Source organism: Leptomonas pyrrhocoris, assembly GCF_001293395.1.
Source record: "Leptomonas pyrrhocoris isolate H10 chromosome Unknown, whole genome shotgun sequence".
NCBI classification, from domain to species: domain Eukaryota; phylum Euglenozoa; class Kinetoplastea; order Trypanosomatida; family Trypanosomatidae; genus Leptomonas; species Leptomonas pyrrhocoris.
In genome coordinates, this window is record NW_015438363.1 from 936662 (window position 1) to 949729 (window position 13068).

Consider the following 13068-nt stretch of genomic DNA (forward strand, 5'->3'; position numbering starts at 1 on the left):
AAAGAGGGAGAAACCAAAAAAAAGGTAGGAGGGATGGTGTGTGTCAGGAAAAGCGGCTACATTTTCCCCTGTCGTTGTATATAACCTTCACACAACATCGCAGAGCAACACTGGATAGCGATTACAGAAAAAGTTTTACGATCTCCGCGGTCCGTCTGTCACCTTACTTTTGTTTTCTTACGTGCTCATTGCTGATCTCGCTTATTTGAAGTGTTTTTGAAGAAATTTTGGGTCCGTCTCTTTTGGGAAGACGGTTTGGGTTTATCATCAAGGCAGGCAGCTCGTACAAAGAATCTGCAAAACGGGATGTGGGCAGCCGGAAGACAACACGCGACGGCGTTCTGAGAAAAGGGAAAACAAAACACACTCTTTCCCGCTAACGAAGAGCGCAAAAACGGACCGCCACGGCATCAGGCAAACGTAAAGGAACTGAACTTCGGACCAACAGCACAAAAGGAATTGATCGAGAAAGAAAAAAGAAGAATCCATCGAATCTCTTCTCTCCTCGTCCCTCTCCATGAAACAGTTCAGCAGCACCGCCTCCCTCCTTCGTCGCTTAGCGCATCAGGGATTTCCAGTTCATCGGTCGGAACAGATTAAGCCCCTCGTAGTCCGTCGTCACGACGAGGCCGGGGATCTGCATGTGCCAGTGCGCCTCCTTGGGGTGCACCAGGCCTTGATGCTGGAACATGAGCTGGTCCGGGTACTCCTTCAGCTTGCTACTAAACAGTTCGCCCACCGCCTCCTGCTCCTCGTTGGCGTCGCGCTCCAGCGAAAGGTCCCACAAGGTGCAGCGACCATCATCGCTGGCCACGGACAGCACACTCTCGTTGTGCGGAGCAAACTCCACCGACGTGATGGCCTTCCTGTGCAGGGCGATACGCTGAATCGGGTCGGCGCTGGCGACGCGGCGAAGGTCCCACACCGCGACGGCGCCGCTCTCGGCTCCCGTGACGAGCAGGTGCGACGCCTGCCGCGCGCGGTTCCAGTCCGCGACGTTGATGTCCGACGGGTCTGCCTGGAAGCTGATCTTACTCGCCCGCATATCGCGCGTGTCCCACACCTCGACCACGCCGCCGGCACGTGCAGTGATGAGGACGTCCGCCTGCGTCGGGCTCCACTGAATCTCCTCGATGGACATCGCCCCGGCGACGGTGCTGCTCGCCGCGTTCTTCCAGCGGCCGTCCTCTGTGGGCTGCCACACAAAGAGGGCTCCGGCGCAGTCACCGGAGGCGAAGACGTGCTGCTTCACCGGGCTCCAGTCCAGCCCGTAGCCCTCCGTCTTGTGTGAGGTGGACGGCGTGCAGAACTTCAGCGGTTGCGCCTTCTTCTGCCCCGCCTGCTCCGGCTTCTTCCACGACTGCGCCTGCTCCTTTGACCAGTTCGAGAAGTCCGTCAGGGCCCGCACGTCGGACTCTACGTCGAAGACCTGCACGTGGCCGGCGTCGGACCAGACCGCGACGAGCTGGCTGCCGCTGGCCGGGTTGTTCTGCGGGCAGCACCGCACCCGATTCGCCGTGCCGTAGTGCTTGATGGTGCGGTGATGCACCACCGGCTCGCCGTCGTTCACCTCCTCCGCCTCGTCGCCGTCCTCGTCGTCGCCGCTGGCGCCCTCGTCGCCGATGTAGTCCTCCTCCTCGCTCTCATTGTCGCTCGCCACATCGAACTTGGTGCGGCACATGTTCGTGATGTGCAGCAGCAGCAACTCATTGCGCGCGTTCTCGTCCGCTTGGGTGCCGCAGACGAGCAGGGTGGATAGGGGGTACCTGGTGTGGTTATCCTTGTTGTCCTTCACGATATCGAAGGAGAGGCAGGGGTACTCGGTGCGGAGCTGGAAGAAGGCGTCGTAGGCCTTGTTCGAGAACTCCAGCTTCATCAGCGCCCCGCCCTCGGCACCACTGCTGCTGTCGCCGCCGCCCTCGGCCATGGTGGCTTCCTCCTCCAGGTCGCCGCGCCAGATGGATACCTCGCCGGCGCCCGTCTCACCCGTTTCGCCGTCGCCGTCGGCGTGGCCGGCGTCTTTGAACGAAATGGACTTAATACCCTTCGTCACATTCACCGCGGACTCCTTCTGAAATTCGGCGTACTCGTCATCGTCCTCGTCGCTGGCTTCGATGATTTCCTCCTCTTCATCCTCGCCATCCTCGACGGCGTCACCCTCCCCGGCCTCGTCCTCCCAGCTGTCATCGTCGTCCTCCTCTTCCTCTTCTTCCGCCTCTTTTCTCTTTTGCTCCTCGAGCTCACGCAGATGGCGCGCCTCCTCCTCAGCGGCCTGCATCTCCTTCGCGTCCTTGGTGCGGGAGCGGGCCCCAGGTGTCTCCTCGCCCTCTCGCGATGAACGTTTGGCTCCGCGCTTCATCGCTGCTCGTACGTGTGTGTATATAGGCGAATTCAATTTTGTGTGTGTGTGCTGCGAGGGTGCGTCTGTCTTTTGCTTTCTCTTTCTGTTGCTTGCAATCCGATCAACAGCTATTTCTGATCCATTCTTATCAACGAAGAAACAAGAGGAGCAGCAAGCAGTGCGTTAAACAAACCCAAGAAGAGAGAGAGAGGGAGGAAAGAACGAAAGGAGAATGCGAAACACAAACGAAAATAAACCCGTTACGGCGCTCTGTGAAGGGCACCGTGGCACCTCTTCCTCCTCGTCACGTATCTTGTGGGAGAGACAAGCACGACAAAGTACCATTCAAATGCCAAACGCAATAACAAAAGTACTTGTAGCATTTCGAAGGGGGGATGCAAAACAGACAAGCAGCAAACGAGGACACCGCTACCGATGTGATACAACTTCACACACAGGACATCGTACTGCCCGCCTCTTCTTTTCGTTGCCGTTGCTGCTGCTGTGGTTCGCATCCGCTACACCAACACACCCACAACAGCAAAAGAAAAAGGGGCAAACTCCGCGGTGTACCTTCATGGCGCTGAGCTAACGGGCGCTTGGCGAGTTGTTGGTAATCAGCCGCAACAGGAAAAGGAAAGCCAATCCAACATTTCAAAAACGATGAAGCAAAACCCAAACAGAAAAGGAAAAACAATTTGTTGGATAGGAAGAAACGGAGAGAGCGATCGCTGTTTGAAATCTAGACTTCCGTAGCCTACAATGCAGCTCTCACCCGATCCTTTCGCTACGACAGAGCCTGGAGGTTCTTGAGGCGCTCGGCGATATCGTCCTCGTCCACCTGCTGGTGCTGCGCCGGCATCGAAATCTTGCTCTGCACTCCGCCGCCCAACTTCTCGCTGATGTCAATGTTGTTGTCTGCCGCTACCTGATCCATGAGGGAGTCGACCTGGTCGATGGGCACCGTGCCAGCCGAGGAGCTCACGAAGGCTGCATCCATCACACCGAGGTTCACGTCCATGGTCCCCACCTGCTGCTCGAAGGTATCCATCACCTTCGCAATCCGCATCGGGTCCATCGAGGAGAGAATCTTCTCCATGCCCTTCACCGATGTTTTCATGGTTTTGGTGACCGTCTGCATCTGCATCGCCGTCTGCACGCGCGACGCCGCGGCATCCAGGCGCGACGACAGCCGCAAATAGTTCAGCGCCTCATTGCGCTTCCGAATTGCGTTCTCAGCGTAGATGCGGGCTGCCTCGGGGTTGCCCTTCTCGAGGGCTTTCTTCACGTTCAACTTCTCTTTTTCCGACGCCTTCTCCGACGCCGCGGCGCTCTTGCTCATCTGCTTCGACGCAAACTTCATATTGAAGATGATGTTGAACATCTCATCTTCCTTGCCCATTTTCGTGTGGGTGTGCGGACCGGCTGCTGTTGGCAGCAGGAGAGAAGCCAAATACAACGCTAAAGGGGGAGGAAAGCTGCCTTCTTGGTCGAGAAAAAAGGCGGGAAATGCGACACAGTCCGCGGGAGCGCTTTGCGTTGTCGTTCCACTCAGAAGTCGCAAAGGTTAAAACTAAACCAATAAAATAATATAAAATAAAGTAACAGCGGATTGAAACTTCGGGGACAATCACGTTTTTAGCAGTGTGGTAAAACAAAATGAAATGTCGAAAGCAGAACTGGCATGTAACGACTTCTTCAAGCGAAGCAGGCAAGACACGAAAAAAAAAGTGAGTTGAGCAAACACACGCAGAGAGAGATGTTGTGAGGACTGTTGAAGAGCTCGCGTGTCCTTTTTCTTCTTCACGAGAGAAGTACAGAGGGGGGGGGGGGCACAGGAGAGAAAAGCTACGCGGTGCGACGGTCCGGCCAGACGATACTGAAAGAGAGTAAACACCACCACCTTCGCATGCTGCTCAGCATTCAGCTTTGATGCACGAACAGACCCCGCTTTACCTAACTGCTTATGAATTACGAATACGCATTTACAGGCGTTTTGCTTTTCGCGAGAAGCACGAGTAAAAGGCCGAACAAAAACACATCACAGGAAACATCGTCAGAAAGAGTCTGCTGCTGCACAGATCTATGGAAACGTAAATCAAAAAGAAAAAACAGAAGAGACGGAACGCGAGTTAGAGCAGAAATCGAGCATACCAAAACTGTCGCAACCTCACACAAGCACACAAAACAAAAATAAGGAAACGTCCAACGCGCCAGACAGACGCCATCGCAAATAAGCGTTATCAACGGTCCTCACTGACCCATCTCCTTCGACAGTCGCGCTTCATGCAATATAGCATACAGCAGTGGCACTGACGACGGTGCAGCGGCCATGTTCAGCTCGGATGCGAGTACGCGGCGAGGCACTTGGCTATCCGGCGTGCGCCCCTCTAGCTGAAAGACAGCTAATGTGTGCTCGAGGCCGTTGAAGGTCAAGTACTCCTTAATAAGCTCGTTGATGATCATATTCTCCGGAGGCACCGGCGGGTTATCCACTGCACGACTATCCCCATTGGCCGTGACATCGGAAAGGCGTTCGACGATGGCGGCACGGAGCTCCGCTTTGATGCGGCTGATAGTCCCGTTTGTTTCTAAAGACTCCCGCATCGCCGCTTTCAGGGATTCTTGACTTGACATTTTTCTTCTTGCGTAAGAGAAGTCGCCGACGGTTACAATTGCTGTCGCTCAAGTTGGTATGCTCTATGCGTATTCGAGTATGTGTACGTGTGTACGTGTGTGCTATTTTCCCCCCGCAGATCGCGCGCTGTGAGCAGGAAAGAAAAGGCCACCTTTTAAATGCAGCTGCAAAGAATAATAAAAATACATGCAAAGACTCGTTCCATTGTTCTCGAGGGAGGTGAAACAAGGCGAGAACGCGGAGTACCCAAAGGAAAAAAAAGGATAAGTTTTAAGGTGACATGGCAATCTCCACACTATCATCCTCAGCGACGCTCATTGACTTCTTCCGTAAGACATTTTCTGCTCCGCTATGTTCCACTGGGAAGTGAGTGACATTTGAAAAGGTACTTCTCTGTGTTATGGAGACACACGCACTCACACACACGATGAATAAAAGCACGGCATCCAGGAAGGTCAACGTCTAGCGTCACCCTACAAGGAAATCAATGCGATGCAGCTCCGCAAAAAAAAAAAGGCTGATTTCTTTTTGTTTGTTTATCTTGCTTTCTATGGATTAATTAACGATGTGCGCGGCGCAACACCCTACAAGAGAGCCAGCTTGCGCATCACACACATCATCACCACCGCCCCCACCACTACACCGCCTGCGGTATACAGCGCATCTGTCGACAGCCTCTTCTTATTGTTAGGTGAAGGGGAATTAGTTCCACCTCCGTTGGCGGCATCAGTAGGCACCGCGGGTGTGCTCCTGCCCTCACGCGCACCGCTGCTGCCGCCGTCTCTGGTGAAGGCATTCGGCAGCTGGATCTTTTCAGATATACCGGCGTGCACCAGCAGCCGCTCCACCGCACGCTGCGTGGGTCCGCCAGTGCCACCTCGCCCCGCTGGAGGAGAAGATGCACCTGCTGCGGCTTCATTAGCAGCAGCAGCAGCGGCGGTAGAAGGTGGAAGGGTTGCTGCTCCGTCACTTTCGGCATCTGAGGCAGCCGCGGCCTTTTTGTTCCGCTTCCGCTTCCGTTTCTGCTCCGTCGTCGCCGCCGCCGCGCTTCCCTCTCCCACGGCAACACCGCCACTGCACCCCACCCCACCACTTTCGGTGCCTTCCTCGGTGGACTCCGTTACCGCCACCACCGCCTCCGCCGCTGCTTGGCCGGTGGGTTTCATCTCCAACGGCAGCGCAAAATACGTGCAGACACTCTTTGCCGGCTCGTCATCATCATCGTCGTTGTTCGCAGCGGCGTCGCGCTGACACACCAAACACGCCTTTTTGGAGAGCCCCACCACCTCCGCCGTGGCGTGAAAGCGTCGTGTGAGGCGCATCTTCGCCACTACTTTCAGCTCTTCATCTTTCCCTTTCGGGTTGTAGGTGCATTGCAGCACTGTAGAAGACCCTGTCAATGCTAGCAGCACCTGTGTCTCGCTCAGCATACGTGTGTGCAGCTTCGGCGCCGGTAACGCAACACCATGCGTCGAAGAGGATCGCGGTGATCGCCCTGTCCTGTCGGGGACGTTTTCTTCCTCTCTCTCACTTCGGTCTGCGCCTTCATCACCTCTGCCTTCGACTTTGTTGATCGCAGCAGCGCTGGTGTTGCCCTGCAACGCACGATTGACCGTCTGCGACTCGAACTGCGTCAACACCGGGCGCGGCGTGTGGACGGTTCCACTGCGGCCCACGTAGAACCCATGCACCGTCCAGTCATCGTTCACCACAAACACAAAAGGCCCGTCGCTGCTGGTGGCCACCGCCACTCGCGCCTTACCGTGACGGCACCTACGATTCGGCAGTTGGCACTCACTCATCATTTTGTTTCGCTGCAGGTCCCACAGCCGAAGACTACGTCGCGTGGTGCAGATATCACACAGAATAAACCCCGGCCCGGCAGCGGGGGAGGCGGAGGTCGTGTCCTCGCGTATCACTCTCAGCCGCACCGGCGCTTTTCCCACCTCCACCAGAATCGTCGACGAGGTGTTGCTCGGCGTCGTCTTGCTGTTGGCTGGAGAAGTGAAGGGCGTGCTCCTGTCCTTGTCGGGCGGCACGTCCAGAGCAAGGTATCGATCGCCTACCCACGCGACGCGCTGCGCCATCGCCGTGATCAGCTCCGTCAAGAGCTCGCCGACCTCGCCGTTGGAAAAGGAGAACAAGCGCAGCACCGCCTGTGGGGCGTCCAGTCGCTCCGGGTTTGGCGTGGCAGAAGCAGCAGCGCTGACGCTCGGGCACACCATCGCAATACGCGTCTGCGCCTTGTTCAGCGCGAAGGCGTAGACGACACCGCCGTACAGCAGCTGCGTCGCTAACGGGGTTGAAGAGGTAGCCCTGGTTGCTGCATCGTCGCTGATGGCGCTGGGCCGCTCGAGCAGTAGGTGGTGACTATCGGCGTGGATAAACACAAAGCGGCCGTCTTTGAGGGTAGCCATTTGCGCACTTGTTTGTGTGTGGGGGGATGGGGAGTGGGTGTTCTCCCTTGTCAGCGCAGCTTGCTCCGAATAAAAGTAATGATAAACTCTCTCCACTAGCGAATTGGGAAGCCAACAGAAAACAGCTTGCCCCCAAGCTGGAGAGTCCTCAAGAATATGTCGCCTGACCCTCAACAACAGAGAGTGGGAGAGCTGCCGGTTTTCGCGACAACAAACGAAAGGGAAGCGCAGCGGACACCGTTGCAGAGGGAATAACAAAAGAGAGGTTTAACGAAGATTGAAGAAGACGCGCAAAGATCATTTGGAGCGGCATTTTTCTCTTGTTGTTGGGGGAAAAGTTGCGACACCGTACTGCGCTGCCTTGAGGTGGCACCGAGCTTCACTCGCCCACGGAATGAAAAACAAAAGGGAAGGTTGTGTGTAGGGGGGGGGGTATTTTGAAACTGCGCAAAGTGAGACACATAGAATAACCGAATTCCACTGAGAGGGAGAAAAAACTTATTCATTTACATCGAAGGTATTCGGCTGCTCGGGTCTGCCCCCACTTATGCACGCGTAGAGCACAGAACCAAGTCAGAGCAGCCAAAATAATAGTAAAAAAGCGTCGGTGAAAGGAAGCAGAAGAAAGCCAAATCCACGGTTGTGTTGCCATCTCCGCAGAGGAGGCAAAGCCTACGTGTAGGTGTGCGCACAGCACATCATTGGTTTCACGCCAACACACGCTCACGGAGCTGACACCATGGACGCTTCCGTCGTCAGCGTCAAGGAATCCTTGAGCCGTGCATATTGCTCCTCGTATACTGCTCTTACAGCCTTTGCGCTGTCCATGAAATTGCGCCGTGTTGCGTCGAGGAGACACCGCTCCTCCTTCTCCTGTCCAACAAGCAGGGACACAGTGGCGCTGCAAAGCGTATTTGTCATGCTGTTGGGGAAGATGGGTGCTAATCGGTCTAAGTGCGGCGATTCGAAAGCGTGCCCAGAGGTGCTGGTGTGCGCCAGCAGGCCCTCGCGCTGCCCAGCACGACCTACATGGCACGCCTTGATAACGAGCGAGTCCAGTGCCTCGTATGTAACCCCCATCCGCCGTAGCGCCTCGTACGCATTAAACAGATTTGTCGAGAAGCAGTCCGTGTACTCCTGAAAGATACGCTGGCGCGCTTCGCTTTCGTGGACCAGCAAAGGGTGAAAAGCATCACTCAACATCGCTCCGGGAAAGGGTTTGTAAGGCAGAAACGCGCTGTCGCCCTCGATCAGTCGACGTTCCGCAGCCTCATTCGCAACCAGGCGCTCCCGTTCCCGACGGCAGACCCGTGCGGTAGATCGCAGGAGCTTCCATTGTAACGCGTCCCACGCCGAGAGGTACTCCTCTACCAGCCCCAGCCTATCCTGCACTTCATCCTCATCTATTACCTGCAGTCCACCTTCCACACACGCGGAGGAAGATAAGGCAGAAATGCAAGAGAGGCGGTACACGTCCCAGCCACTAAAAAAAAGTTCCATTGTCTGTCATTGTATTGCTATTGTATTCTACATACAAGAACAAGGCGATTATATCAACAGCAATATTATGTCGGTAGCATCACGTAGTCATGAAAGAAAAACGAAGCCCGAGGGAATCACAGATGAAGTTGCAACAAGAGAAGGAAGTGGTGGTGGGCTCGGTGGCGTGCGGCATAAGAATCGTGAAAGTACTCTGCGCGCCTACAAAATAAGAGCGGAGCGGCGCGTACGAAACGGCAGTGACTTTGTGCGCCGACAGAACAGACGTTCGTGCCATTTAACCTCCCTACGCTTTCGCCATTGGGCACCTTTTGCAGAATTCCATTCTCAGTGCATGGAAGAGCAGGTAGTTGGCGCAGCAGGGAGTTGACAAAGGACAGCTTTGTTTTAGCCGTGGACGGCAGCAACGAATCACAGTCGTTTAACCCTGGAAAGTGGCAAGTCTTAGCACCGCGCTGATCAACGTGAACCACATCCCCTGAAAGGAGAAAATGCACCTTCTTTTTCTTTATCTCTCGCACTGCTTCGACAAAAGATGTTGGACACTGGCTTTCATTTGGGTGTTTGGGGAGGATTGAATTACTTGTTTGTTAACCGGGTGGTGCTGGAAGCACGACAGAGATGGAAATGAAAGAAACTCGAGAAAACAAAAGTCGACAAAGTGCTCTTCTCACCACAACGAAAAAATAGGAAAAAGAAAAAGAAGTTGACCTCGACAGCATAAGAGAACGTCTTCGCTCTTCCAGCCTTTTCTTCCCTCTCGCTCTGCCGTTGAAGTTCGCCTCATTCATTCTCACTCTGAAGGGAAACGCGAGGAAATGAAACAAACAAAAAAAGAGATTAGCCATCCTTTAACCACGACAGCACGCCCACACACACTCACACACGCACCGCGGTCTGTCACCACGCTTAATTTAGTACTTTGCAGCCTCCTCCCCCTCCGTCAGTTGTGAACGCCTCTTCCCAGGATTAATCGGTAGCGCTGCTGAGGAAGAGGATTTTTCGTGGCTTCCACCAAGGAGAAGAGAGGCAAAAACATCAACAACATTACAGACACACTTCTCCCCTACGCAAATCTTGAAACCGCAAAAACACACCAGAGAAAAAAGGAAAAATTAGACGTTGCTTTATACGAGAAACAAGACGCTTAACAAAGAAACATACGTTCATTAGTATTATAGTGAAAAGCACGGCACTCAACATATATATCGTCGCAGCAACGCCACGAAGGAAAGGAAATGTGTGTCAGTAGGAGCAACAGCGAGGAGATGAACCGATGAAGATAGACAAGAAAGGCACCTGGAAGGAACCAGCTCCCCTCCTCACCTCTTCCTACTTCCATTCGCACTTCTTTTCCACTTAACGCCGGTTACGAGCACCATTGCTCTTCACCTTGCCCGTAAACAAGTGCTTCGGGCGCAGGTTCGGTATGTGGTGGTCGCCCTCGCCCTTGCGAGCCTGCCGGGCAAGCGGCCGCAGCTTCACCTTGCTCAGCTTCACAGCGCGCAGCTTCTCGTTCACGTCGCGGAAGCCATCACCGCGGTTGACGCTAAGGCTGCGCTCGCGATTGGCGGAGCTCGCGCTGATGCTACGCGTGGATTTGGTACTAACGTGGGCCGAGCCAGAGCGGTCGCGGAGGAGCGCCTCCTGGGCGACGGACATGGAGCGGCCACGCTTGCGCGTCGTGGCCACCTCGCCGCTGCCGTCCGCGATGGACTTGGAGCGGGTGTCCTGGCTACCTGTGCGCTTGTTGAACCTGTCGATGGCAGCGGCCTGGCTGTGCGTGCGGCGAATCGCCGGATTCTTCATCGCGCGCTCCATCTTCAGCACCTTTACCTTGTCCTTGATGAACTTGACTGCCTCAAGGGTGTCGTCGTCGAGGGTGTGCGTGGCGGGCTTGCGCGACGCCTCCAGCTCCAGCTCCTCCAGCCGCGCCTCCTCCTCCGCCTCCAGCTCCATCAGGCGCTGGTGGATGTCGGGGTCGATGTTGTCGTAGATGTTGTGGCCATCCATGATTTGGGGAATGACATCATCCACCCACGACGGGTCCTCGAGGTCCCACGTCTTGCGTTCGTTGGTCTGGTACTGGCCGGGACCGCCGTTCTCCCACTCGTAATCGCGCTCCGTCTTGCGGCGCTGCTTCGGCGGCTCGCCGGTGGCGCGCTCATGCAGCACTGACGCCGGCACGTAGGGCAGCCGCTCCAGCTCGTCCCGCTGCTGCGGGGTGGCGCAGTAAAGGCGGTTCTGGATGGCCTGGTAGCGGCCAGAGCCCTCCTTCTGCTCGGAGCGGTGGGCGAGCAGCACGTCGCAGGCCACCGTCTTCAAGTCACCGACGCCGACGTCCGTCAGCGTGCTAGTCGTAATCCATTTCGCGTCCGCCTCCTGGATGGCGTCCATGATCAGCTCCTGCTCCGCCGGCGAGACGTCATCAATGGTGCACACATCGCACTTGTTGAAGACGACAACGACCGGCTTGCCGGTGAAGAGGGGGCCGACCGACTTGAAGAGGGAGACCTGCTGCTCGATGGAGTAGCCGCACTGCCCGCTCAGGTCCATGAAGAAGAGAATGCACGCGCGCAGATGGGCCAGCGCGGTGATGGCCTGCATCTCAATCACGTTGCGCTCCTCCAGTGAGTGGTCTAAAATACCGGGCGTATCGATGACCTGCCAGGTGGCGTACTTGTAGTCGGTGTGGCCCACAAAGAGGGACTTGGTGGTGAAAGCATACGGCTGCACCTCCACATCCGCACGGGTCACCTTATTCATGAAGCTCGACTTACCTACGTTCGGGAAGCCAGTCACGAGCAGGGTGCGCGCGTTGGGGTCGATGGAAGGGAGACGAGACATGTGCTGGCGAACCTTCTCCAGGTAGGCCAGGGCGCTGTTGAGTTTTTTGCAGGCGGTCGCCATGCGGCCCAGCGCGGCACGCTTCAGCTGCTTGCAGCGGTACAAAGAGTCACCGTACTTGAGCAGACGGACGTAGTCGCGGCCGATGTTGTCCACCATGTGGCGCACCGCACCGACCTGGCCCAGCGCCACCTTGTAGTGGTCGCGGTCGTACAGCACGTGCATCAAATCACCGTAGAAGGGGTGAATGTCGTCCATGCGGGGGAACTCCTGCAGGATGTAGGTGAGCTTCTCGTTGATGGTCTTCTGCGTGAACTTCACCTTGCGCATGTAGAACTGGCGAATACGCGAGATGTGATAGCCACGGTGCACGATGGTGGGGGTCTTGCGCTGCGTTTTGGAGAGGACGATGTCCATGAAGTCCTTGTAGGACGGGACGACGGTGATCGTCTTGAAGTTGTACACGGACGTCATCGTGAATGCCTTACTCGTGTGTGTGTGTGTGTATTTGCGTTTAAACCCACTTTTCAGGGACTTATAGTCAAATTAGCAGAGCAGATGACTTTCGAAACACTTTTTGGACTTACCAAAGAGAAAGAGAAAAAGAGAAAAGAGAAGCGTGGCAAACTCAGAAGAGAAACAAAGGAAAAAATAGCAGGACGGAATCCCACGTGAAGCCAACAGATGATAGTTCCTTACCCTGACGTACAGTTTTAGACTACACGTGTGATAAACCCAAAACAGAAAAAAAAATGATACGCAAATGAGTGGGAAAAGATATCGGTTGCAGACAGATTGAGAAGAAGATCAAGAAGACAGAGAATGTTGAATATATATTTTTTTAGAAAGAAACGCAAATCTTGTCTCGTTCCTTCTCGATGTATGTGGGCACAGAGGTGTTGCTCGCAGAGAGGTCGGTTGAGTCTCCGAAGCTGCGCAAATACAAGAAAGCACGTCAGTTGGCGTCCGCAACTTCTTAACGTAGAAATCCGAACGTGCACACTCCATAGCAAAAAGAATTGCAAGATATGCTGCTGTACATCTCCACAAGCAATAATCGAAAAACTTGTCGTGGATATACATATATTTTTTAAACTTGTGTTGTATTTTGTTGTTGTTTCGGGTATATTCGCATTATTTCTTCTGCACTTCGCAACGCTGCGGGTGGAGGCACTATACAGACACCAGCACCACAACGCTCTTGAAAACACCATCCAGCAAAAAAAAAAGAAAGAAAACTCCAAACACAAACAGACACAAACAGCAAAACACACAAAATATATATTCAATAACACAAAACAGTGCCTCGTGTTTTCGCAGAACTA

The 13068-nt window shown here is 54.8% G+C and overlaps 6 protein-coding genes across 10 annotated transcripts; all 6 read right to left on the reverse strand.

Annotated features, from left to right (window-relative positions):
* Positions 1–556: 556 nt before the first annotated feature.
* On the reverse strand, positions 557–2486 carry ABB37_04481 (hypothetical protein; the record flags this gene model as incomplete). Of its 2 annotated transcripts, none has more annotated exons than XM_015802173.1 (1): positions 557–2486. In XM_015802173.1, the coding sequence occupies exon 1, from the start codon at positions 2357–2359 to the stop codon at positions 557–559; it is 1803 nt and encodes a 600-aa protein (XP_015659574.1). In that variant the 5' UTR covers positions 2360–2486. The 2 variants fall into 2 exon arrangements, with proteins under 2 accessions (XP_015659574.1, XP_015659573.1); XM_015802172.1 differs by having other exon boundaries at positions 557–2476.
* Positions 2487–3128: 642 nt separating this feature from the next.
* ABB37_04482 (putative vesicular protein trafficking mediator) lies at positions 3129–4143 on the reverse strand (the record flags this gene model as incomplete). Of its 3 annotated transcripts, none has more annotated exons than XM_015802176.1 (1): positions 3129–4143. In XM_015802176.1, the coding sequence occupies exon 1, from the start codon at positions 3741–3743 to the stop codon at positions 3129–3131; it is 615 nt and encodes a 204-aa protein (XP_015659577.1). In that variant the 5' UTR covers positions 3744–4143. The 3 variants fall into 3 exon arrangements, with proteins under 3 accessions (XP_015659577.1, XP_015659576.1, XP_015659575.1); XM_015802175.1 differs by having other exon boundaries at positions 3129–4038; XM_015802174.1 differs by having other exon boundaries at positions 3129–4035.
* Positions 4144–4594: 451 nt separating this feature from the next.
* On the reverse strand, positions 4595–5189 carry ABB37_04483 (hypothetical protein; the record flags this gene model as incomplete). The annotated part of the gene is made up of 1 exon (XM_015802177.1): positions 4595–5189. The coding sequence occupies exon 1, from the start codon at positions 4976–4978 to the stop codon at positions 4595–4597; it is 384 nt and encodes a 127-aa protein (XP_015659578.1). The 5' UTR covers positions 4979–5189.
* A 374-nt stretch (positions 5190–5563) lies between these two features.
* Positions 5564–7589, reverse strand: ABB37_04484 (hypothetical protein; the record flags this gene model as incomplete). The annotated part of the gene is made up of 1 exon (XM_015802178.1): positions 5564–7589. Exon 1 carries the CDS (start codon positions 7394–7396, stop codon positions 5564–5566), a length of 1833 nt encoding a protein of 610 aa, XP_015659579.1. The 5' UTR covers positions 7397–7589.
* Positions 7590–8119: 530 nt separating this feature from the next.
* ABB37_04485 (hypothetical protein) lies at positions 8120–8924 on the reverse strand (the record flags this gene model as incomplete). 2 transcript variants are annotated; one of them, XM_015802180.1, is made up of 1 exon in its annotated part: positions 8120–8924. In XM_015802180.1, exon 1 carries the CDS (start codon positions 8894–8896, stop codon positions 8120–8122), a length of 777 nt encoding a protein of 258 aa, XP_015659581.1. In that variant the 5' UTR covers positions 8897–8924. The 2 variants fall into 2 exon arrangements, with proteins under 2 accessions (XP_015659581.1, XP_015659580.1); XM_015802179.1 differs by having other exon boundaries at positions 8120–8914.
* Positions 8925–10255: 1331 nt separating this feature from the next.
* ABB37_04486 (putative nucleolar GTP-binding protein) lies at positions 10256–12462 on the reverse strand (the record flags this gene model as incomplete). The annotated part of the gene is made up of 1 exon (XM_015802181.1): positions 10256–12462. Exon 1 carries the CDS (start codon positions 12215–12217, stop codon positions 10256–10258), a length of 1962 nt encoding a protein of 653 aa, XP_015659582.1. The 5' UTR covers positions 12218–12462.
* Between the last annotated feature and the right edge of the window lie 606 nt (positions 12463–13068).